Here is a 27110-nt window from a genome sequence, read left to right as displayed (position 1 = left end):
GCTGACAAAATAGCCCAGTTCATAAAGGAAACAAATCTCTGTGCCATGAGTACCCGAGGACCAGAATCTGGCCCAAAATTAGATGGTAACAGTTGCTGTACTATATATGCCAGTGCTGACAAACACACCTGGAATCTCCAGCCCTTTCACAAATGCAGCTCGTCTGTATGTGTTTAATTCAGCACATACTGACCAAGTTAAAATTTACACATTGAAGTCTGTTTCTTTTTAATCATGTTCTCAGCTGGTCAGTAAAACAGGAAAATTAGAAGCTAGTTAGAGGCTAGAGGAGTTCTAGTTTCTTTCCTCTCTCAGCACCATGGGATCCACTGCATGATGGAAGAGAATTTATGTAGGTCCTCCTCATTGTCAACATAGCTGCAAGTAGAGGTTGGCACCTTTTCATGAGATGTGATCTCTCCCACAGCCCTTCAGTCTTATACAGCTCTCTCAAGCTTGTGCTGAATGTCCACCCTAGGGGGTTTCAATGACTTGTTCTGAGAATGCTATGCTCTGAGAGATTGCTTGAAGGATGTACCCCTTATGGATAGGATCCAATGTACCTTTCCTACAAATCTCAATTTCTGTGTGCATATGTGCACGCCACATGTGTTTTAACACACAGAAATAAAAACATGAGTTATTGTAAGTGTAGGTTTTGTGGCTGAGTTTACTCAACATTACTGGATATATTTAGGATAGATGCCTTAAAATGTCTTTAAAGTCAATTAAGAAATAATTTAGGCATAGTGTATGTTTGTGTGCAGCAGATTATAATACTATCTAGAACAGAGATGTTTGTTTCTTTGAGTTCAGTGAACTGTCAGGTATTATTATAGTCGCATATACATAAACAAGAATAAAAGTGTTTAGCACAGAATCATATATAAATTATGTCAGACAATTGGAAAATCATATACATTTATTTATATTTTAAAATAACCCGGGCACAATTTTACAAGTACACAGAAGCACATTCTCCAAATGGGAGCAAAAACTAAGCAGCATATAGCAAGAAAACACATGGCAGAACATCTAAAATAAGTATAAATAGTATGAAAGTTTTCTAAGTCTACAGTGATATCTACTATGAATATACTTGTCAGCATTACAAAAAGGCAACCAAAGAATACATGTAATAAATAGTTTAACATGAACTTTCTAAATAAGTTTATGTTAGCAGCATATTGTAGCAACTGTCTAAGAACAGAGGAATGCTTGTACACTGTATATACATGCACATATGCACACATATACAGACACAATTGGAAGGCCACAAGAACAAAAATACCCTGGGAAAATGATGAAGGGAATTTTTATGTGCGATGCAGTATATAAAAACAATGCATGCATTAGCAAGCATCCAGCATGTTCATGATAAAAATCACATCCACAAGTGGAATCAGTTAACTCTTCATCAAACCAACGCTTTCCATTCTGTATGCATGCTGGATTACCCTGTCCTATACCACATTCCTGATTTACGGAGCACATCTGGATGCTAATTTTAGGAGGAGTCAGAAGCCCTTGATTCCCATGATCTGACAGGAGGAATCAGATCTCGGATTTGAAAGAAAAATACCTATGCAAAAAAAACCTATGCAAAGCCTGAGGCGGGGGTGGGGGGAACCAACAAAGGGATTCTATTTAGGCAAAAGGTGGGCTAATAGGAATTTCACTTTCTTGTGGGGCAGTCCAGTATTGTGGCCTCACTTAACAAGGTTCTGTATGCCTGATGGAGTCGTCCTGAGGATGTGAACTAGATTCCTTTTGGATGAAACTAAAAGATGTGCTCCAATCACTAGCGGCATTCAGCCCATGGAACCAAACTAGAGACTATGCATGGTGTGGAGATCAGGTCTTTAGCACCAACAGTTTCAGGCTACAGATCTGATCCAGCTGAGCTAATTCCTCACTAATGTAGACCTAGGCTTTGGAAATATACGGAATAAACATGAATCAACAAGTACTATAACCTACATCTACCATGTAAATTAGTCTTATTTGTTCTTACTTGCCACTATCTGGAAAAAAAGACTTTCCCTATCAACACTCTTTGTGTTTGTAGATGTGTGTGCGTGTGTCTGTGTACAAGGAGGGGATAGATGAACAGCCAAAAGAGCAGTGAGCACACAATTTTTTCTTCCTCCAGCCATCCTCAGAAATACTATTTTCAGCAGCAACAATATGAAAAAACTACAGGCATCTTAGCCAATCTTCTAGATGTGCAATTCCCGTTAAAAAGATACTCCCATAAATGTAAAAAATTTGTGGTCACTGCCCTGCCAACATCTTGGCATTATCCATGTCAATAAAGTCATTCCCGATGTTACACTCAGATGTGATTTCCTTATAACAGAACATAGAATTGTGACTGTGAGCACTAGAGGAGGTTCACAAAAACAAGTTTAACTATTTCTGATATTGCAGTGAAAAATGTCAAATTTAGTAAATATTTCCTGGCTCATTTCAACAATTTATTTGCTCCAGCTGCTAATGGCTCTTACAGAGCTCCAGCAAAGTGCTATGGGCAACACATGATATGAGAAAAAGAAAAAGGACTACTCCCGCTGCTTAAGCTAAGTTTACACACAACTTACATTATTTATTATAGTGCGAGAATGTGTAACATGCTATCATGCATAATACATGGTAAGAACATGCATTAGTTCAAGTTTACAGTCTCTTTATGGCCAGTAAATCAGAACAGCAGTGGCAGATGCTGACAGCTGCATATCTTGAGGAATTCCCAGAAACAGCAGCAAGCAATGCAAAAAAGACACAATATCAGCTGTTTAAGACACCCATAAAATGGCGACTCTTTGTGAGTTAATCATACAAACAATAACAAAACCCAGTGATATCTTTCCTACCGCATTCAAAGAAACTGAGTTCAGCACCTGAGGTGAGACTGTGCTCCAAGCAACACCATGCTGCTGACTTGAGCGAGCATCTCTGCTCTGACACCCATCACTCCTCACCCCCAAGTTAGCATCACCACTTCCCCTGGCCCCACAGAAGGGGACGATGGGGTAGACTTTGTGCAGCTCACAGGCTGTATAAGTCAGCTGGAGAACGCACCTCATCCAATGGGGCTGGAAAGGGCCCAAAGCTGCGGCTGGGTGGGGAGCCTATGAAAGCTGGGGGAGCAGGCCCAGGTATGCCACACAGATTACTATGGCTTCCGCAGAAGCCCTGTCTTTCAGTGGGGACAGACCCTCTCTTTCTCCTTCAGCCCCTTTCTGGAGGGTTTGCCTAGGAGACTCCAATCCAGAACAGACACATGAGACTTCTGTAGATGATGCAATACAAGGTTTACAAAAAGCTTGCTTTTCTCTGTGTCATTAGCTATACATCACAGCAATAGCCAGAAAAAATATATATGGCTCTGGTGGTTGGCTATTTACCATACCATTCTTCACTCCCACATGGCTAAGTCATATTCCTCTGCATCCTCTCAGGAAAGAAGGAACAGAATGAGACACATCTGCTGAAAATGAAACACTTTCTCCTCAAAAGAACTGTGCCTAGTCAGGAAAACCAGGCCTTTTTCAGTAAATACATGACTCTGTTGTACGCAGTACATCACAATGACCACAGACAGCTCCTGTGTGATCCTTTGGCACTAACACAGTTTCACTCTTGTGGGTACCCTAAGGTTCATCATAAACGAACCTCAGACTTGCTTGAGCACAACTAAAGACATACACTATTTCTGAGATACACCCAGAAAAAAAAGTCAGCAAAATATAAGCATCAATATGTAAAGTGCTTCTCATTTTCTATTTACTAAGGGCACCATCCAGTTATAACTCATGGGTGACTAGTTATTTAATTCTTACTTACCTGGACATGTCCTCTGGTTGAGCATCTGCGCTCTGCTGCCAGCTACCTTTGTGTGGGGTCCTACTTTTGTCCAACCCACAAGCAGGTGAATAAAGGCCATTTGCATCAGCCCTCCGAGTATTGGATGAGCTCCTCTTTATTAACTATGCAATGCATTATGTGTGCATGGTACTTCTCAGACAAAACACTGCTTACCTTAGTACCTAGGAGCGCAAAGATTTTACTGGGATGGGTGCTGTATTCATTAACTTGCCAAAGTGATTTCCATTAGTTTTGAATTGAGTCATCAAAGATTCCTAAAGCAGTGAGTCTTCAGATAATTTGTGTCAGGCTGACTTCTTCATCCCTGGTGTTGTTTACATAGAAATCTTCAACAACACAGAATTTGCCTCTACTTCTTCCTGTAAAGGGCATGTTTTCTCATTGCTGCTAATTCCTACTGGAGAGAGTAGGACAATAGTTCTACACAGGAGCTAAAGGCATTTGAAGAAACAGAATACTTCGGTAAAGTATTTCCAGGAAAGATCAATGGGTACTCCTCTCCTAAAGCACTTTAGGGGCATTTTTTACAAGTTGGAACACCATCTGCTCCTAAGTAGAACTCTTCCTCAGTCCTTCCCGCTTACTGATGTAACTGATACAAGCAGTCTGCAGATGGAGCCTCCCAGCCCAGATGGAAAGGGAATTTGGCTGGATACATAGACTACTTTTTTTCTTTCTGTGAAGAGGCCTTGGTATAAGCAGAGGGATGTGATCTGGACATCTAGTGGGGATCAAAAGTTTGGGATCATGTCTGCTGTGTCTGTTTGGAAAAACAAAAACCAGTTTTTTATGTTATTCAGTTAATTACCTGTGAATTAGTAATTAGCCAGTCAAAAAGATTTCTTTTTCCTTAGGAAAATTTCTGCTCTTTCCTATTTAAAACTTTTTGTCCTTGGAAAAAAATTAAATCAGAAGGTAATGCAACATAAACATAAAGTGTATTAAAATTTAAACATTTATTAAAACCAAGCCTAAGCAAGTCAAACAATAAATGCCATTTTTTTCTTCAAAAAGTATATTTTAAAAAACTAACTAAATTGTTAAAGAAACATTTGGTGACTACTTAGCTGACTGATGGCAAAAAAAAAAAAAGCCAAATAATTTGTGAGTGTCCTGGTTTTCGCTGGGATAGAGTTAATTTTCTTCCTAGTAGCTGGTATAGTTTTATGTTTTAGATTTAGTATGAGAAGAATGTTGGTAACACACTGATGTTTTCAGTTGTTGCTAGGTCGTGTTTATACTAAGTCAAGGACTTTTCAGCTTCTCATGTCCAGCCAGCAAGAAGGCTGGAGGGACACAAGAAGTTGGGAGGGGACACAGCCAGGACAGCTGACCTAAACTGGCCAAAGGGATATTCCATACCATGTGGTGTCATGCCCAGTATATAAACTGGGAGGAGTTGGCTGCAGGGGGTGGATTGCTGCTCAGGAACTAACTAGGCATTGGTTGGTGAGGTTGTTTTGTATATTCCAATTCTTTTATTATTATTATTGTCATTTTATTATTATTATTATTTTTCTTCCTTTCTGTCCTATTAAACCGTCTTTATCTCAACCCACAAGTTTTACTTTTTTCCCCAATTCTCTCCCCCATGCCACTGGATGGGGGGAGGGGGCAGGGGGAGTGAGCAAGCGGCTGCATGGTGCTTAGTTGCTGGCTGGGTTTAAACCATGACAGTGAGCATTCCTCTATTAGCAGCAATATGAAGATCTATTTTGAAAACCTCAGGTAAACTCCCTGCTTGTTTTATACACATGAGTAGTTGATTAAAAATAGGACTGCTTGAATGAATAAGCAATTAGGATCTGATTACATTCAGGTAAACTGTAGTAGGCTTTATTTAAAGAATTAATAAATGATTCTCAGCTGATGTCTTAACTGCTCTCAGAAGGTGAATCATCAAGGTCTCTTACTACACAGCCAGGTACTGAGATTCTTTCTTCAGTACCACAGTGCTGATTTTTAACAGATTTCGACAAAGTCATTTCTTTGTAGAATCATCTTTAACACAGTGGTCACAGTTCCTTACTCATATCATAAAAATCATGCAAATATGTGTTTAGTTTATGCTAAAGACAGGCTCATTTAAATAAGGGAACTGATGTTCATTTACTCTAGTGTGAATGAAGCCTGCTGCAATGTTTCTAAAACTGGATCTGCTCTTACTACAAATCCAAGCAGAGAGCAACACTTACTTTGCTCTGACAACTGCACTCTAATGATGTTCTCAATTTTGCTGTACATTTAGCTGTTCCTAGAGCTGTATTTTTCTTAGCTAGCCTTTGCATGAGTTACTGTTTCATACAGCATGCAAGCACTCCACAAGGAGCTTCAGTATGAAGCACATATTTTACAACAGATTTATGGCGATTTGGCAAGTCTTAATTATCTTAAAAACTTTCTCAGGCTTAAAAACTGCCTTGCATGTGAACACAACTCAGGCAGAATCCTTATGCTGTGCTCATTGGGGAGAAAGACTGCTTCGTGAGGACACTTGTCATGTAAATCTGTCCAGCCCAACTGCACTTCCATGTGCAGCACTTTCATAGTAACTTTCTATTAACCCAAAGACCTTCTAAAACAAGTTCAGTTTGACTGATGTTCTCCCTTTCAGCTTATCTTTCCACAGGGAGCTATAGGTTTTCCCAGGCTACCCTGTACAATGTGTGTGGAACATTGTCCCTAGTTCTGCGTGTCCTGCATTCTTCAAATCCTGCATTGCAATTTTTTTATTAGCTTTCCATCTATTCAGCCATCTGTCTGAACTGAAAATGTGCATATGCATATTGCGATAAATCTAGCTCACTGTCTTTCACTAGCACAACTCTTCATCCATCCATGACCTTTCCCCCTCTTGATTTCATCCCATGCTATATTAGCCTACAATTGATTTTAAACTCGGGGGACAAGAAGCAGCCACTTTGAATTATTTGTATATTATAGCATTACCTGTAGCATTCAGACACTTTGGGCACCTCTTCTGCAAGGCATTATACAAATACATTGCAAATGAGAATATCCATCTCAAGAGCTTACAAGAAAGTCAGTCAAGGCAGGGAGTAGGAAAATATTATTGTTCTCCTTTTTCAAACAGGAAGGTGAGACACCAAGTCATGCAAGAAGTCTAGAACAGAGCCTGTATTTGAATATAGATGTTTATACAGAATCATAAGCATGGCCCCAGCCTTTGTCTGACAACCAGCATGAACACTTACAGCACTAAAGTAAGCAGCAAAAGCTGAGCTATATTAAAAATAAAATCAGAAAGCTGCACTTACAGTAGAAAATAGAAGGAGCAAGAGAGATGATACCCTGGCATCACCTACCAACAGGAATAAGAAACCAATGGAGGAGGAACACTGGTGAAGAGATTTCCTCCCCATCCTAAGAGTTGCAGCTGCTGCTGAGAGAATATACATGCCATGAACATACAAAATATAGATTTATATATACAAATATACAATAGGAAATATTCAGTATACAAATACTTACATGTAAAAATATCTTTTTACTTTCCCCTTTTCATGATTTACAAAAGCATACAAAGTTTCCTGTTGGTTAACGTTTACGTAGTGTGAGTAAACCCTGTGTGTCATGTTCCACACATAATTCTTTCAAGTGTTCACAGTATTGGCTATTACAGTGTTGAATCTGACATTCCAGATGTTAAAATATTGATAGGACACATTCTAAACTTAAAGCATTAATTTAAATACAGTTTAAATAAAACTCACATGTGTAGTTGAATTATGGTCATATTACAAATGAGTCTGCTGCAGTTGAAAACTTTCCATGAGAATAAGCTTGGAAATACATATTTCAACTAGAGATGAGTATATTTTAAATTCTTGAACTGCCTCTTGATGTGCAGATAATACTGCGAGGTGGTGAGTTCTTTCAACTCCATCTGAAGCAATGCAAACTGAGAGAATGCAGTATTACAAATTATCCTCAGTAGGCAAGTGGATGCACAGAACAATTCGCCATCAGATGCAGACATGGTGTCACTTTCGTCAAATACCCAACAGACAAGAATAAATGACAGGTACCACTGGTTTTGTGTTAAGAATACATGCTCTGTAGCATTCTTCATCAGGAAAGTGCTTTATGGACTTAAATCAATCCTCACAACTCCTTTGTGAGGTAGATAGATACTATCCCTGTTTTTAAAGATGGGGAAACTGGAGATTTAAAATAAATTATGATGGCTGCATGGGAAATACTGTCAAAATACTGACTGGTATTTGGATGCTGGAGCAACTCAAAGGCACAACTGGAGTAAATGGAGATATTCATGCGACAACTTTACGCTAACCAGCTTGGGTACTGACAGCATGCTTGGTACAACAGACAAAGGTTCAGCATGGGCTGCAAAACACAGTCTTTGCTAAGTGCCATGCTGCTGGACCTAAACTGTGGGACAACAGCCTCAAAAAGTACAAAATGCATCATCCAAGATGGTGCAGCCTGACCAGGGTGGAAGAAAGGTGCATTTCAGAAGTTATGAGTTAATTTGAAGCCTTGAGTAAATAGTATCTTCTCATGCGAGAGTTCTGTACAGTTCAAGAACCTTATTTAGCTCATCTCTAATTTTACCATATATGCAAGTGCTCACATGTATCAATGTATTCAGGTGTTTTTTTAAATTTACTCACTCAAAGACCTTGGAGATCTATATTTTTCCTCATATTTCTTTTGTGGAAAATTTCTACTAATACCACAAATTGAACTAGTGCTGCAGTACTGCAAATGAGCTACAAATACTAATTTTAATTAACTAAGGTGATGAACAAGTTTTAAAGGACCACCATGTTCTCTGCGTGTACCTGTATATGCAGGAAATTTCATCTGTTTTTAATTGCTCCTGCCTTGAAGTAAAATCCAGTTAAAGTATAAAGTGCATTGTGTGGAGTAAAACCCTAAGAAATAACAAACAATGTGTCTGCCTTCCACAGATGATTAATTTTGCTTAACAGCTGAACCATCACCCTCTTTGTCTTCTAGTTTTTAGTTTAGTGTTACCTAGGCTGAGAAAGGCCAGCCAGATGTAAGCAAAATTATTGTAAACTGAGACATTTTTGTAATATGCTGTTAAAGGAGAGTTAAGAAAACCAGTATCAAGACACTGTCCAGTTGGGGTGTGTAAATATTATTGTGTGCTTCTTGGCCCATTTAGCAAATACTTTTTTTTCCGTGATAAACCTATGGCCTCCATATGGAGCATTTTCATGCAGAAAGTATTCCTCACACTCATCTCTTCCTGGCTCATAATAGTGATAGGGAACTTTACGAAAGCCTTCTGACCTAGGGGAAAGAAAAAGATATACTTAAGTATTATTTCCAAGAAAAACATTAATATATACTGCACCTGAATTATCTGAAATCGTTTCCATGTGTCAGCACCCAGACTCCTTTGCTAAATTGTATAAGGGCTTTCATTACAGCATGATTTGTATGAATTTTCCTATAGAAAATGAAGCTAAGTGTATCTCTCAACATACATTGATCTTATCAATCAGTAAGAAGCTGATGGGCTGGCTCTTATGCATACTGCACATTTTGTTTAACCTGGGAGAACTCAGCCCATAAGGCTCCATCCCCTAAGTCTTTTCATTGGATAGTCCCAGCTCTTGAAACTGGTTCTTGAACTGGCTGTATAAGGCCGTTATAAGAATAATATACATTATAAGTAGGTAATGCAGTCAGAATTGCAGCTTTAAGGAAACCCATCCTTCTCTGCTGCCAACAGACTGAAGTGCTATCATGCTGTTTACTGGTTTTACATCAGGGCTATGCAATGCCAGCTTGGCTGAACTCTGTGAGGATAACTTTAGTCCTGTCACCCCTCATCTCAGGGCGCCTACTGTGTTTTCATAAACAAAGAACAACATATGTTCGTTCCATCTGGATGACTCAATCAGTGAGATCTGCAGGTTCTAAAAAGTCAGCTTCTAATGTTAAGATACCCTAATTAAACAGCTGTGACTCAAATGAGTCCCACACTGGAGTAACGCAGAATGTGGAGTGAGGGTCTGCACAGACTTTAGGAGCTGAGGACCCACTGGACTGGTTACATGCAAGACTTGAACCAGCCTTGGTACAGAAGAATAGATTTGTACTAGTGTCATACATTGTTTATGACATTTCCTGCTTTTCTGAATGAGGAACAGTTTCATTTTATATTTTTCTACCATGTATTGTAGATTAAAGCATTTAACTTGGACTTTTAAAAATTGTGTTTAGAGTTATACTTCTGACAATAGGATTAATTTCTTGTCACTGTAAGGTCACTAACAGTAGTTGGCTGGAATTTATGTCAGTTTACTGTGATAAAGCTTGCAGGACTTGTTTTATTATCTAATCAGAAACCCCCTACTACTCAAACCAAGCTATATATAACCTAGAAAGTTCAAGTAGGTTGCTCAATGGTGGTGGAATGTAATTTTGGGTACTATCCTGGGCTAATCATTATTTCACTTCCAGGTGTATTTGGTATTCAGAGAACAAATATATTAGTATTTCCTCTATAGATTTGTTTTAGCAGTAGAAGTAAGTACATTTTGTCAGAAGAGTATGAACATACTTTGTTTCCAGCTAATTCAGAAACTGCAAAAGATCTTTGATTAAAAATAGTTCCTTACGACATCTGATGTTAGATTTTGTAAATGTTCTTATTTTATCAACAGCAAATACCCTATCAGGACTAAATATGCTGACAATAGTGTCATATCAATGCACAACACTGGGAAATGACTGCCTGATCCATTTTTTGGATTTATGATATTAAAATCAGTTGTGAAATTTTGACAAGACATCAGAATTGTAGATGCATGAAAATAATTTCCTATGATCTTACTTGCAGTAGGTGTCATTTATCATCCCATAGACGTGAATTCCATAGCAGGCATCCATAGCCAAAATTAAGGTAAACCAACCCGTACTGAGATATGAACCTGACTGGACTCTGTAAAGATACAACATACAGAAAACAAATTGCAATGAGAAATTATCAACACTTTATCAAAGAAATATAATATATTACCTGGGACAAAAGGCATTAAGCAACTTGACAATCTGTCAAAACCACGCAATTATTTTGAATTATTTATAGATATAAAATTCTCATTCTTCCCAGCTTGGGGCCTCAAGCTATTGTCCACAGAAAAAATACCACGTTAAATATCTGGAGTCAAACAATGCATCTCCTATAGGACAAAAAAGAATTTATTTTTACATCCGAAAGATAGCAATTAGTGGAGTGTGTAAAATGAGATAAAGTTCACCAAAAAGCAAACTACTGGCAGAGTTTGTGCAGTGTGCATGTGAGTATGTACCATCCTCTTCCACAAGCAAAATCTTAATCTGCAGTGGGCAGTCCTCAGCTTGAAAATTCACACAGTAATGAAACTTTTAAGGACATTTTGGTAGAAAACCATTGAATACAAGGCTTTGAAAACCAAAATTATGTGCATATCCCTTTACATAGGTTTGTGTTATCATTCTTTAAGATAACATAGCAGAGAGAAAAACACAAGAGGACAGTGCCCGGATTGATAACCTTTGCTCAAATAACTAGTTGCATTAAATCAGTCCAAAAAGAATTACCTGCATGAGTGAGAATAAATGACGTGTAAGAATTTGGCTCACAAATTGGCTATGTGAGCAAATGTACGCATTGTTAATTACAGACCAAATCCTGTTCACTCTACTCATGCAAGTGTTACCAATGGGGGACTGGGAGTCAACAGAGCTACCCAGATAACCTGGGCAAGCAACACTTATTGCTTTAAAACCTCATAAGTAATAAGAACACACTTAGCCCTTACTGCTTACAAACTGGTTGAAGTCCAGCTTTGTGATTGTATTGCTTTCAGTTCGACTGAAATCAATGAGAATAATTACCTTAAAATTATAAATAACTTGTCCAGTTTCCAAAGAAAAATATCACAGCCCCAACTTTGGCTCAGTTTGAGAGAGTTGGGTGTGAGTGAGAGAAGGGGATAATCTCACTTTATGCCACATCTTTTAGCTCTTAGCTTTTGGGTACAGCAGGGAGCAGTCTGTTCTCCATCATAAGTTAAAGTAGCCTAAGGTCTGCACACAATTAAGTTTTGCTGCAAAAGAACTCCCAAGTAGGCCTATGTAAGAATCAGTTATCCCCACCAACAAAATCTTCTGAAAACATTTTCATCCTGGGGTAGGAATAAAGCTTTCATGTGGAAAAAAAAAATCACATATTAACTTATCCAGCCTATAAACCCCAACTTTCCTGTGAGACAGAAGAATCAACCTCAGGTGTTTCTTCCTGGTTCACAGCAAGAATGTTCTATGGTCTCCTGCCTCCCAGGTAAATCTGCCAGTCAGCGGCTTTTGGCTCAGATTCTGTTTTACTTCCTTGCTCTTTCTTGTTGAAGTTTGACAAAATACTAATTAAGATGATGGGTGAAAAAGTAGTTGTACAACCTTTATAATGACATTTACCTGACACATACAGGACTGAGATTCAAATTCCTTCTCTGATGAATACCTTCTATTATAGATAGTAGAAAGGCTCCAAGAGCTTTACATTCCTAAAGAAACTCCAGTACGCTCCAGTTTAAACAAATCTTTTTCTTTTTTTTTTTTTTTTTTTGTGAAGAACAATTACCTCAGCTCCCAGAGAGTTTTACTGTACTCAAGAACACTGATAGTAGTTTGGGCTACATCTTCTCTTCCTCGCCCATGTCTATTTATCATCCTTCATGGGTTAGCTGGTGTGAACTTCTATCCCTACCTTTCCTGAAATGTCCTTTTCCTTGGGGAAACTCCTAAGTATCTAGCTGCTTTTGTAAGGGACCATTCTGGAAACAATAAATAAAGGGTTAACTTAGCACTGAAGAATGGCACGTAGGAACAAAAGGCAGGGTGTCAAATACCTGTGTTTCATTAGGTGGACATGAACTATAATGGTGCTTCTTTACTTGACACCTTTATAGCCACAAAACTGTACATCTGTTTATCTGTCCCGTTAGGATCTTCGTTTCTTCAAACAGAATTTCCTGCTACTGTCTAGCAAAGAGAATTCCCAATCCTATTCATGTTACTTTATAGTAACATTCTGCCATGACAAAAAGCTGCATTGCTTCTAACTTGCTTTCTGCTGTTGCACCAGAAGAACACTAGCCTTGAACTATTAAAGCCATTTAGAATCATAATAACCATTTATAAGAACACTATGAAGATCAGGACCCTTCCAATAGTGGAGGTTTATTGGAGAGTACTATATTGACAGTAGCATCTGAAATTTGCTATACTCAGGAGGAAAAAGGAATTTTAAAAAAGAATTAATCAATATTTCATGTCTTGTTTTAACACCATTGGACCTTAGTCCTCTCATCTATATACTACACTGGCAGGATAAATAAAAACAGCAGAGTGAGTTCCCAGATATCTTCCCTGGGAGATGAAGTACATGACAGAATACAGATTATATACTTTAAAACAAAGCACTTATATTCCTCCCATTTTTTCCTCTGAAGATACACAGGGATACAAGGGAATATACTGAAGCAGTGGGGATTCTGGATGATTTGGTAACACCTTAGAATTCAATCTGATATCATAAACATACTTTCAACATTCTAATGAAAGTAATATTAGAAATGTGAAAACAATTTTAGCTGTCCCTAAAAAGTCATATATCTCTGAATACCTTTTAAAAACATCATCCCACAAAACTGTAGTGCAAAGTAATGTCTCAGCCCTTGCTATTATGCTAACACCGCACACTCAATTCCTTTCTCTACAGGAGAGTTTTTCATGTTTTTTTGGCCAGGGCTTTTTGAGACTCATTGGAAAGAGTTCCTCTTGTTACTGTAACTGCATTCAAATTTCAAATTTTACACACTGAAAAGAAAAGAATCCTCCATTTATGTGTAGCATAAGGCTATGTTACTGCACAAATCTGAGGGAAGGAGGACATTAATTCCAAAATAGGGAAAACAGGAGTTTGTTAAACATCATTCGTAGAACTACTACAGGCAAATCTATTGTGATATATGTGTGTGCAGCAAATCCAAAATTGTTCCCTATGGCTCACAGTGACTTTTTCTTATACTCTAAAATTAATGGGGCACCAGATCTAGGCAGGGAATTGTCTCAACAGCTCAGGAGAAAATAATGCACTATTTTTCAAAAAATGCATTTGAAAAGTTGGTTTTACTTTCAAGACATGATTTACAGCTGGATGCAGCAATAAAAAGGCAATGCTCACAAAAAATTACTTTGTCTGTTTATCTTGAAAATTAAAGCTTATTTTGCATACTTCCGACAATATTAGGATTCTTAAAGAAATGTTAGTTATGGGGATGTTATTAATTCTGCTAACTACCATCCAGCATTTCAGAAAAGTACATAGGCATATGCTTAACATTAAACATATGAAAAGACCAATGGAATCAACTTAATTAAGATGCTTGAAACAAAGCATATGGTTGCCTATCTTGCTCTTAGTGAAAGTTTAAGAGCTTAAACTGTCATTATTTCATCTCAGAATATAAAAGCTCCAAGATTAATAGTTATTCATAAGTTTCAAGTCTCAAAACATAGAACTTGCATTTTTAGTAATGCTTTCCATAAACTTCAGTAGAAAGAATTGACTATAGTTTCTCACAATGCTTTAAAAAGGAGACTTGCCTTCTGTATTTTAGAAGGAAATGGTAAAAAACACGTTTAGGATTGCTGGAATCGTCATGTGTGACACAAAAAGCTTTAATTAAAAATTAATTAAAAATAAAAGCAATTAGACAGGGTTCTTGACCTTTAGCTTTCCAATATTCTACAAAAAGCATAAGAAATCGATATAAAGAAGATGGAATAGAGAGTGCCCCATAAAAATGTTAGCGACTGAAATTCATCTACTCTGACATCTATAACCATGCTTTGATGTAGGCTAAATGAAGGAAAAACTAGTTCCTTCTCTCATCAGAGGAAAATGGAGGAACATCAATGATCAAGTGCAGGTGAGTTCAAATTGGGTAAAAGTTTTGTTGTTACTTGAGTTCTGATTTTACCGTAGAATTCCAAGAAGTTCTTTTCTTTGTTCAGTTGTTCCAGGATTTTTTATGTGCACAATCAATTCTAGCTCTATGGTTCAATGGACTGTAATTTCCAGTGGGGACTTCAGTGGTAAAAAAATAAAAATGAAAAAAGAAGTTTGTTAATGCAGAGATAATCTATAGACAAGCAATTTCATGTCAATCTGATTGCAGAAAAGAATTTAGAAGCCTATTTTTTAATTCTTTACTGGGAGAAATTAGAGAGCACAGAAGGTCAATTAAGAGTGTTAATTAAGATGAAAAACGAAGAAATTTAGGACTTCAAGAAGCTATTAAGTAACAGAGAGCTTGCCAAAAGCATTAACTAGACACTTTTCCTTTTTTGCTTAAATTCAAAATATTGTGGTAAAATAAAATTCAACAATGACAGATTGAAATGTCAAGATTCTCCAAGCCAATTAATTGACAAAAAAAAGTATGTTTTTGTAAAGGTTGTTCATAGACTCTAATCCTCAGATGACTCTCCTACCAAACCAATCAGCAGGAGTTTTGTTTGCAGCAGCTTGTCAGGCCCCTTGATTAATAAATAAGTATAAATAAGGGTTTTGGTTTAAAACTAAGAGACTTGTAATCCACAGAGTGGAGGCTTCATAATGTGAGATGTCCTTCCAACATGCTAAAGGATTTGTAAAAATGATTCAAAATAAATATAAATATTTTCAAGAACTGTGTCAAGATTAGCTTAGTCTGCGTTCAGGTAGACATGTCTCTGGTACTTATTGGTATCTGCAGCGCATCAAGGTACCATTACTCTTCTGGGAGGGGGTCAGTATACTCTCTCTGCCACTTACCCTGTGTCAGCCTTGTCTGTGGGTGACCCTCAGGAATGAGGGTAGAAGGTACCTGTCTCCTGTGCTATGTCCCCTTGTTAAAGACAACCAGCTCCTTTTCTCCCTGGGTTACTGTAGGTTTTTGCATTGCTGAATAACGGTATGTTTCCTTACAACTAAAAATATGGAAAATTTATCTACCAGCACAAACGGATGATCCATCACTTAATTCTGTACTAACCAAATCCATGCTACCATTGTACTTATGTTGACTGAGATTCTCTTTTTTTTTTTTTCTGAGGAAGCATCTCTGAATATAGCTGCTGAACAACTCTTCTTTGCCAAATTAAACACCCACATTCCCCAAGTCACAGGTTTGGTCTCTGTCTTCCTCTTCATATCAAAAGTAGATTTGTAAATGACAGATTAGAATGAGCTGACAGAAAAATGCCCCCACCTCTGAGAGAATGGCAAGCCTCATTTTCCTACCACTTCTCCTTTGAGGAGCACATATACTTCTCATGCCAGAAAGCTTTTATCTTGCGAAGAAAAAAGGAAGTACATTTGGTACAGGAGAAGGGTAAGACTCTAAATGCTGAAGAGTAGTAGCACTAGCCTAGATTTAATTCTGTTTTCTGTAAGATTCAGTGCTTTGTTGCTAATAATTTCATTATATACTTTCTGCAGAAAAAATAGCACAAGAAGACCAATGAAGATGCAAGCATAGAGAATTGATTTCACATGGTAAAAATTGTTGCTATTTCTGCATTACAAAGATACCTGTTAGGCAGTGGTTTATCATAATTATTCATTCTTTTGTACGTGTGTGTGCATGCATGTGCTTGCTTTGCATTCCATAATGATGCAGGACATCTAATAATAAACACCCATGCCCCTCTAGCAGTGAGCAGACTGTCTCACACATTCAAAAGCCCACACCGTGCTTCAGGTCATTCTGAAAAGTGAAACATTTATATATGGACAGATGTTTTATTATCCATCATGTATGGTTTTATGCAAAGCTTAAACAAGTGGAATGCATTATGAAAGCACAGACTACATTCCAGATTCAGACAGTGGCTGTGCCCAGCAAGATGTACCTGGGAATGGAGAAGTGATGCACTCCTGCCAGCCCAAACTCTTGGTAGATCATCCTTACTGTGAATCCTGACAATAAACTGCAGTCAGGCAGCATACTGTCCAATTAATCTCCAGAAATATAGGTTTTCTATCTATATTAATACTGCACCAATGGAACACAGAGGACAAGAGTCCATTTCAGCTGAATTTGCTACAAACCCGCAGTAAAGGCTACTCCTACATCACAAACTAGCCCATGAGAATCTCCCCTCACAATCTGATTTAAAAAGAGGTGTAATAATTAATAAATCCTATGTCAAAATGGCCTTGAAAAAAAAGATAGGAAGGACACTTCTGAATGATCACAAAAGGGAACAGAGAAACTATGGCTTTGTATTTAACTGCATCTAATTAAAAAAAAAACCAAACAAGCGACTATTTGACTTACTATTTACAATTTTTGGCAAGACAGGCAAAACCAGTATTAGAAATAAGGAAGAATCTGTTACTGCAATTACTGAAATCCACGCAGCATCTGCTTGGGTATATAATTTATGCATATAGTTCCAATCTTTGTGTTGTGTACATATTTTTTTTATTTCTTTCCTCTCTTTCTCTGCTCTATTCAATATATGCATGGAAACCTGAAACAAAGCGGGGGGGGGGGGGAAGCAGCTTAAAGAAGTTGACTTCTGCTGCCCAGGCTTATGTAGTTTCCTTATTTCTGATTCCTTGACCTGACTTTAATGCATCTCAGCTTAGACGTGAACTCAGGCAACAAGAGAAGGAAGTTATTTCATCCAGGCAGAGAGGGCTCCTTCAGATGCCTGTCCTACTGAGCTCAGAGAAGAAACAGAGAATTCCTGTTTATCAAGAGTAATCATAGAGGTCCAGCTTGCTGCAAAGCACTCAGAAAAGAAAGAAGACTAAAGAACTATAATTGTAAACCCTGCCTTCCAGCTGATATACATATATATATATATATATGTATGTATTATTTTGAGGTGATTCTCATGCAGGAAAACCTGTGCTAGTCCTTCCAAATCAAATGGCATCCCCCCTAGAGAACAAGAGTTGCTAGCTAAATTTCTTACAGCTATTGGGCTTCTGCAGCTCACATTGAATCTTCAGATACAAATTGTGCTCTTGGTGCAAATATTTACAGAACAGTAATCCAATCCCAACCTTTTTTTCTCCCCCATTCTCTTCCCTAATCATCCTGTTTCCAGAAATACATATTCTCTTGATTTCTCTTGAATCAAGAATTCTTTATTTCCCTTTCTTAAGTACAAACTGTGGTCTGAGGCACAGCCCATGCTATTGCATGCACTCAAGTTATTAGTAAAAGATGCCTTTTGTAAGTGCCCTGGTTGCAGTTGCCACCTGGGATCTGAAGTCAAGCAGTTTATGCCTGATTACCAATAACCTTGACCCACTGAAGGTGTGTTGTGCAGAAAGAGAAGTGTATGGCTTCACACATCTCCATTTGCACTTGGATTTTGTTGATGAGCAAATGGATGTTTAAATCAGAAGAGGATCCACAGAAGTGTTGACCATTACATCCATGCAATTACTTTTGGAATGAAGGGAAACTAAATTCACATAAGCAGAGTTGAGGGCTAAGCTGTTGGCATCTTTACATAGCCATTTTTCTCTTCAAAAATCACCTGAGTAAAATCCACTCCACCCTTAGGAAGACTGAGCTTATCAGGAAATGCAACTCTTCTGGTCTATGCCAGCATAGCACTTGCTCCACAGTACAATTACTTATGCTTGCAGTGGTTGAAGCTAAAGGGAGATAATGCCAAATCTGCTTTCCCTGGACAGTACTCAAGCCTGCAAGTTAGTTGTGGCACCATGGTGTACTCCTATCCCACCGTTCTCCACTTTCCATTGGCCTATGCTAGGTCAAAGATTTACTGCAATCCCTGATGGCTGTGACAAAGGGAGTGACAGCTGAAACAGGTTTCACGACTTGTGCCACAGGCCTCTGTAGGGCAGCTTTATGTGCTCTTCTCTTCACCAGTAGCTGCATCCAGTTTGCTGAATGCTGGTTCAACGTCTTCCCACAGCATGAAAGGGAGTGGAGAAGGATTTAGTTTTCATCCTTTGTAACCAAAAATGAATCAAAACTCAAAAGTGTGCCAAGTGGAATTAAAAAAGACAACAGTGACTTCTTCCTGCATCTACATTTAAATCAATACTTGCCGTCTTGGGTCTGCACATTTTTCTCCAGGGAGGATGTAAACTAAACAGAGCTGCAGTTAATCCAGGATCCTCGAAGAGATTTAATTAAGCAAGCTTTCCCACCCTTTTCTTTTGGTATTAAAGGGCACTTACTATTCCTAGCTGCATATTTTAGTGAAATCTATTGTAGGTGAATACAGAAGAAATTTCTTGATTAGCTCTTACCTTGTCAAGACAAGATACTGAAGGGAGTTCATTTAACCTTGGCTAAAAGTGGCTTAAATTTTTCATAAAAACATTTTCTATTAGGGTTTATTTTTTTATATTTAAAGCAAAAAATATAAGACAACTTTCTAAAGGTGCACATTGTATGTCTGTGACATTGGGATGTGAGCAGAGACTTTTACAAAGGTATTTTGTTTTACTGCTATGGTGAAAATGAAAGAATAGCTAGCACGAGATTGTACCTTAACTGTTCATTTGAGTGGGGAGAACACTGGACCAGATACTCAGCTGATAGAAACCACACTGATGTACATCAGCTGATATCCTTTCAAATTTTCTGCAATCTGCAGTCATTGTATTGGTTTAATCACTACCTCTTCGATGTTAACATGGAAAGGAAGGCAATGTTACATTTTTCTCCCTGCATTTCACATTTTTCTGAGAACTTTGCTTTTCACCAGGGTAGATGGTCATCCAGAAAAAGCTTATGGAGGGCCAGCCATAATACTAATGGGAAGTTTCATTTCTGAAAGGAAAATATTCACTGAAAAAAGAGAACTTAAACCCCACAGATAAGGCCTTTATTGGTGCATACCCCTCTATCAACAACTTGTCTCTCCCCAGCTGTGTGTTTCCAGGTATTCTAAAATTAATTCCTAATTTGTTGCTAAATTACTCACTGATTATTTACATTACAGTAGCAATGCAAATCCTCACTCTGCAAGGTACTATACACCCACATGTGACAGTCCTTGACCCAAAGAGCTTGACTGTCAAGTAACCAAGAGAAATGGATTCTTTGGAGAACGTACATGTCCTTATCCCTAGTTCTCACAGGGAACTGATGCATACTGAGATTTCCTCCATTACATTTAAGGCATGTATATCAGTATTAATTCAACATGCATGTGAAAGTCTCTCTACCAAGTATAGCAGGTAGAATGGAATAAAATAAATGCAAGACCTTCTAGTACTGTTCCGTAGAAACTTCCTACAATACTGCATTGTGTTATTGAATCCGGAGCCACAGTGCTCTGCTCTACACTGCCTATTTGCACAAACCAAAAGTTCATTTTAGATTATGGAACATCAATATTTTTAGCAAAAATGAAATCTTAAATCCAGACAAATTATTCTGATGTGGAAAAAAGGAGGTAAAAATAGAACTTGCGTGGGTCTGAATTTTAATCCAAATGCAAGAGGCCATAATGTAACCCATCAGTCAAGCTTTGAAGATGAACTGATAATTAACACAGATGTTGCCTTCCCTTTTACTACTGTAACTTTCTCCAGATTAACTTTTCCTTAAAGTAAAAAAGGAACAAAATATTTCTCTCTCCTTTTCTTTTTTTGACATACAATTTAATGAAACACACACACATATATAGGGATCCTATTACTGGTTAGTATCAATGTTAGGGTCTTGCTTACTCTCTATATTCCATCCAAATGTCCCTAGTCTTTCACTGCTTTCTTAAATAACCCACCTCTGTCCAACTATCTAGAAAGAAGCAAATAATCCTAGCCTCTGAGCTATTGAAACTTCCCCTACCTTCTCCATTGCTCTGTTCACATAGTAGCTAGCTTTCTGACGGGCACCTCTCACTGACATACATTGTGGACAGAAGAGGTTGAGGTCTCATTAAAGCCCCACTTGAAATATAGGGTCCTACATCCTCAGGACATGCAAGATTAGTTTTTGTGTTTCCCCTTCTGCTCACCAAGAGCCACTACATTTATGCAGCAGGGTCTTCTGAAGGCCAGATGCCTGCAGCCACTGACACAAAAATTTACACTGAAGGCAGCACCTTGATTGCAGACAGACATATTCGGCAGAACAGACAAAGAATGGTGCGTTTTTTTCTCTCAGATGACAGCCTTTAGAAAAAAGCATGATACAGCAAACAATTTAGAAAAGCAGAAGACTGTCACAGAGAAGCTCATAGAAGAGGAACTCTAGATCAGAGTAGATTCCCTTCTAGCCACTGCACAGTTCCTTCAACACCAATTTCAGGTATTTTTTTTCCCATATTCATTGAACAGACTGCAGGCGGGCAATCGTACAAATGGAAGCTGGGAGAAAAATCTCCATACTTATTAGAATGGCAGTGAAATGCTCTACAAGAGAATTTTTATGGCTTCCCTGCTATCAGCTGAAGTAGCAAATTAGTTAATTTTCCGAGTCTTTCACAATCCAGCTTTTTGAGAATAGTAAACTCAACAATTATCGGACTAATCGTCTAGCCAGCTCACTGTCAGTGTAAGCTAACGCCTAGTTATCAAGTATGGTGAAGAATTCAGTTAGCCTCAGGGATTTGGTATTTCGAGGGAACCAAAGTTATTAGAACATGTTCATGAAGTAGGACAGTGCTCCTTTGCTTTATGAGTAAATGCTCTGATTTCTCCTCCACATATTATATTGCTCTTAGTGACATCATCTTTTCAGTGGTTCCCAGTATCAGCTAGTTAAGACTTGGATATGTTGCCAGTGAAGCTCTGCAGGCAAGCAGCTCTTTAGGAGGCCACACACGTGACAGACAGCATATATCAGAGGAGGCTGTTGCTGCTCCTGAGGCATCAAAGTTCAGGCCATCACAGTTAACTGAATTCTTATCTATAAGATTTGCATAACAAACATTAAAACAAGCTAATTCATTACAACTAGAAACTACAGCCCACTTGTTACAATGTAGATGACTCAAGACTACATCTTTTTGGCACCAAATTGTAAAATTTAAAACTGCTAAAAATCTGTTATGTAGTTACATTACAGAGACCTCAGGTAACACTAGTAGCTACATTGCTGGAAGGAATACCAGATTAAAAATTAAGAGTTCGATCACACACAATACTAGAGATAGTGTCACAATTAGTTTTACAAAACAACATCATTGTTTGTGAAGCTTTTTCTTTGCCTCTTCATGCTATTTGCCTGATAAGCCCTTGCCAAAAAAGACATTATACTAATTACAATTAGTTATACAAAGTGTGGGACAACTGAAATGATTTATTGGTTTTTCCTCACAAAATAAACCTTATTTTGAATTCCAAATATACAGTAAGAAAATAAAGCAGAAACCCCAGATGGCATGTTTACTCCAGACATGTATGAATGTGAATGTACTTATAGAGACATTCAATCCATTTAAAGCCTTAATCTTACAGTAGTTGTTTGGAAAAATCAGTGCAGAGTAGGTTTTATGCAATTAAATTCCTTTTCCCCTGAGCAGAGACATTTAAGGTACAAAGCCAAGAGCTGAGCTGTTTTCAAAAAAACTTAGAACAAAGAGGATCTTCCAACAATAGTTTAAAAAAAAAGTGTCCAGGTCAACAAATAAAAGTATGCATATTTGTCATGCAATATTAATGCAGCACTGACTATGTTTGCATTTGATATAATCTATTACCTACATGTAATCTGAAGAGATGAAAGAATATGAAGCTGTGTTAAACATCTTTCTGTGTTGAATATCCATCTGTGGTAACTACCACTTCATATCTAGGCATGGAAATAACAAAGTATCTTTTGCTTCAGTTCTTTGGGAACTCATTCTAAGCATTTCTACAAGACCCTCCTTTGTCCTCCATCCTGCAAAATCAAGAATGCTCCTCAAATCATACTGAGAATTTGCTCATCTTGTGAATATCCCCAGTGTTCAGATGTATTTCCATGAAGAATATGCATGGACTGAGAGTCTGAGCAGAACACAGCACTTGATCCTTCATGGGGACCCTCCTCACAAGTCTGTACCTTGAATTCCTTTGAAGTTCCAAAAAAAAATAAATAAATACCCAGACTTACTGAAAAATGAATAGCTGATCCAGTTTGATGTTATCCCAGTCTTTTTTATAGGCCCCATCTCCAGAGCTCCAACTCACTCAAGCACTTAGATATAAAACTTCCATAATACAGACAATGAATATATGCAAGTAAATAGGCTTAGATGCAACAGCCACACTCACAAACCAGCAGGTGTACTCCCTGATCTCTGCAGTGCCTTTTGCCACTACACTAGCCATTTTGTCCTCAGTCTTGACAAGAGAAGGCATAGCACTTAGGCAAAATACATTTCTTCTCTTTTTTTTCTGGTCTGCAAGTCAGCATTATCTGATTAGGTCTACTTCCTACGGCTTGTTCAGTCTCGTTTATCAGGCACACTGGAAAATATTTCCAATAATAAGCCACCAGAAATCTGCCTTCATATCTGGTGTCAGGCTACATATAACAGAAATCTTTTCATTTTAGTTTTAAAGTATTGCTTCATTCAACAAGCTGACTGCTGGCTGACACACAATCTAACCTAAAGGCTATGGATCAGCAGGTAAATGCAGAAATTCTATTAGTTTTCAGACCTGAGGTTTACGCCTTTCATTTCAAATGAAATCAAAATCCTACACATGAATAGGTAAAGCACAGAGTAAAGATCCTTTCTTAAAACCATCCATTACCTATTACATGAGTGCAAGGAAGAAAGCAGTTTCTGCATCTTGTAGATACTGAATTCCTTGTGCTCAATGACTCTGGCAAGGATGGTAAATAGCAGACATAAAAGAGATCCATTTTGAGGAAAAATTAAAACCATGACGAACATTATATTAGGCAATGTGAAATCCTGCAAAGGTACAAAGACAGGCATATTCAGATATGCTTGATATTAACAAAACCACTCCAAGCTTGTATAAATTGGACTTTCTTACCTAAATCTGAATTTAAAAGTCATAGGCAAACTTGGCTATGCTTTAGACATTTTGGAAATGAGCATCCTCATTTAGCACCAGAGGAAGGAAATAGTGCAGAAGTGCATATTACAAAGTATCCAGAACGTTTATGAAAATGCTTCTTTATCCAAACTGAAAGAAAAAACATCAACAAAGAGAGATTTCATTCCTTCTTTCCTTCTGTAAGTGTACATACTTTTGACGTGTAATCTGATTTCATACCCTGCTTTATATATAAATACAAGAGATTTATGAATGATTGACATCTGACTTTATTTTACTGTTTGCTCTAAAGAGAGATGTTCACATGCGTCAGCATTTTGACACAGTATACAGACTGAATCCCCAAATTAATAGCAGTGAGTATAATTCACTTTTGGTGTGGTCTGGCAGAACTTCACTGAAGTCACTGGAACCACTTCTGCCAGAGTTGAATTCTCTGTGAGACTGGTATATTGTCTGGCACAAATACGTTTGGAGATAAGCCCCCCCTAACATGGGGCCCACCCTAAACCTCTGGAAAGAACACATCTAGATTCTAGCTTTGTGGCTCAGAGATTGCTCTATCATATACACAGTTCCTGTGTAATTATGCCACACGCTGTTTTCCTTCAAAACAGTGGATAATGATTGTCTTAGAGCAAGGAAATCAATTGTGATTACCTAATCACAATTATGATCAAACTAATAGTGGTTTTTTTGCTGCATGTCTCATTCTGTGCATTCAGTTAAGAAAACGTTCCATGTTTTTGCTATTTATTCAGGAAAAAATACAGAAGAAAAGCATGACTTTTTCTTCTTTGAAAAATTAGCTGTAATATTTGTCTTTGGAGTATGGCATTAAACAGTAGAGAAGCTAGTCAGCTTGTTGGGCTCCCTTTTTCTCATTACACAAGCCTACTCACATCTTTCATTTGTATTTTGTGGTTATTTGTATTTAATCTGTATTTTCCTCTGGCAATAGGTTTCATAGCCTCTTGTTTCATTTTGCGCTGATGCTATCTTATAGCTTGATGATTACAAGTGAGTTGGTATTCTTTATCATAGCTCTTAGCTATTACAATATTCAGTCCTCATATATGGATTTCCCATACATTTTCTCCAGGAGAGGTAGAATTGTAGCTGTTACACAAAACTAAGAAACAGCAGTCTACACAGTGTGAGATTTCACCTTACATGTTCAGTTCGATCAAGAAATGTTACGTCAACTGGTTTAGAGTAAAAGCAAATGGAAACCTCAAGATGAAATGTTCAGGTCCAGGTCTCAGTTAAGTCCAATAAGCCAATTAAATTACAGTTTACAAAGGAATAAAAAAAAAGCCATGATCATTCTGTTTCATCTCACAGAAGATGATAACAGAAATGCTGGTTTATCTTGCCCTTCTGACAGGTATATGCCAGCACTTCTCCTGATTCTGTGTAAGAACTTTTGACAAGGAAACAGTGCTCTCTACTCTCCAGTCAAAGGCTGACATAAAAGGTGCTTCAAAATTAACATTCTGTTGGGATATACTAAAATCAGGGCTGCAGAAAGCTAATCTAAATTACAGCATCTGAGCTGGCACCATTGCTTATGTAGTACCTTTTGTCCCAAAAGGTTCTTGGTAGACTACATCCACACTGACAAATGCAGCCACTTGTGGGGGAATGTGGAAGGTGTTTAACAGCATGGCAATGATAAAGGACAATTTAGGTTGAGGATGAAGAAACATATATTAAGTAAACTCCCCAACAGCATGGGAGATGCTTGTTCAATGCTGGCAAGAGAGGAATACTGGTATGGAGCAGTTTCCTAACGTATTCTTGAATTACCTTGGAAATCGCTCATCTGAGTATTGACCAGATCTGACTACATTTAACTTGTTTGATCTGATGAGATCAGGTTGTATGGCTGCAAGTTTGTGATAAGAAGCCAGTGTCAGAAAGAAACTGCAGATCTCAGAAGAGCAAAGCAAGAAACCCCACAACCCTAAGCCATTCATATGTAAATTATTCAATATAAACAGGTAATTTCTTCTTGAACTGCTCATATAATAGTCTATATCCATCTATCATTAGGAAAACTACATGGATACAAAGATTATTACCTTATGAAACAATGCAGACATCTTACGTCTCCTCATGGGTTTACTAGCATAGCTCAGGGCTTTGCTATTTTAGAGTAATGTCATTATCCTTTATCTTTATGCTGTGTAGTATTGTCCTCTATTGTGCAGTATTCATTATTACACACTTTGTGATGCACTACCTCCGCAGATATATATAATATGCACAGATTAGGCTAACCGATTTACCGATACCATAGACACACATGGCACTTAGATCTATCACAGGTATTCCTCACACTTACAAGACAAAGCAAATGAGTTATCTTTTATATACTTGAGGATCACTCTTGGTAAATGTTGAATGATTTTAGTGGTGACGTTATGACTTTGTTTTCCTTCAATTTGTTCCTAAGAGGATGTAAGAAATAAAAATTTACTGGTAGGGAGAAGGAATATAAATTAAACTATTTTATGAAGACCATTCCTTAGAATGACTCAGACAATAAATTTCAGCAATTGTTCGAGAGCAAAAGCTTTTGTAAGTACCTGAGAACAACAATACAGGTACAGGAAGAAGAGAGAACATCTTCAATTGAGATCATTCAGGTTTGCCATTTACTTGTACAAGCACAACCAGAGAGCTGCTCTTCAAATAGGGAAATGTCACTTCTCCTCTGGGCTTTGAGTGATGCTTTGCTCTTGTTTTACCTTTGTATTTTCATTTGGTTTCTTTAAGTGCATGCAAAGGATTAATGTGAAATGATGCTTGTTTTCACACACTGTGGAATGAGTTGCCCATTTCTGACTTGCAAACTACAATGTAGACTAGACAGCCTCCATAACATTTAAACAGAGTTTATAGAGGCTGTAAGAAGCAGCTGGAGTGGAAGTGTTTTGTACAGAGCAGTGTTTGAAAAGATGCTAGATATTATCTCCCACAGTCCTCAAATACCACAGTAAATGAATACAAAAGGCAAACCTCATTTCTCCCAGGAAGGGTTTTTTTAACTTACTTTCCCAGAGATTTCTGGAGTTTCCCTTTAAGAAGAGAGTCTGGGATGAAGGCATAACAAATACAAAATTATCTCCTCTTGATA

General features: G+C 37.8%; 1 protein-coding gene across 1 annotated transcript in view; it reads right to left on the bottom strand.

Moving 5' to 3' along the window:
- Window positions 1-904: 904 nt before the first annotated feature.
- Window positions 905-27110, bottom strand: part of ST6GALNAC3 (ST6 N-acetylgalactosaminide alpha-2,6-sialyltransferase 3) — a 230440-nt gene continuing 204234 nt past the window's right edge. Inside the window, exons 4-5 of the mRNA XM_069788984.1 lie at window positions 10745-10852; window positions 905-9192 (exon numbers count right to left, since the gene is read on the bottom strand). Coding sequence (XP_069645085.1) covers window positions 9006-9192; window positions 10745-10852 — 295 coding nt within the window. The 3' untranslated portion in view covers window positions 905-9005. The remainder of the gene's footprint in view (window positions 9193-10744; window positions 10853-27110) is intronic.

This window comes from Haliaeetus albicilla, chromosome 8, assembly GCF_947461875.1.
Source record: "Haliaeetus albicilla chromosome 8, bHalAlb1.1, whole genome shotgun sequence".
Classification (NCBI taxonomy): Eukaryota; Metazoa; Chordata; class Aves; order Accipitriformes; family Accipitridae; genus Haliaeetus; species Haliaeetus albicilla.
Note: the sequence above shows the minus strand (reverse complement) of the source record. Positions and strands in the feature narration are given on the sequence as shown.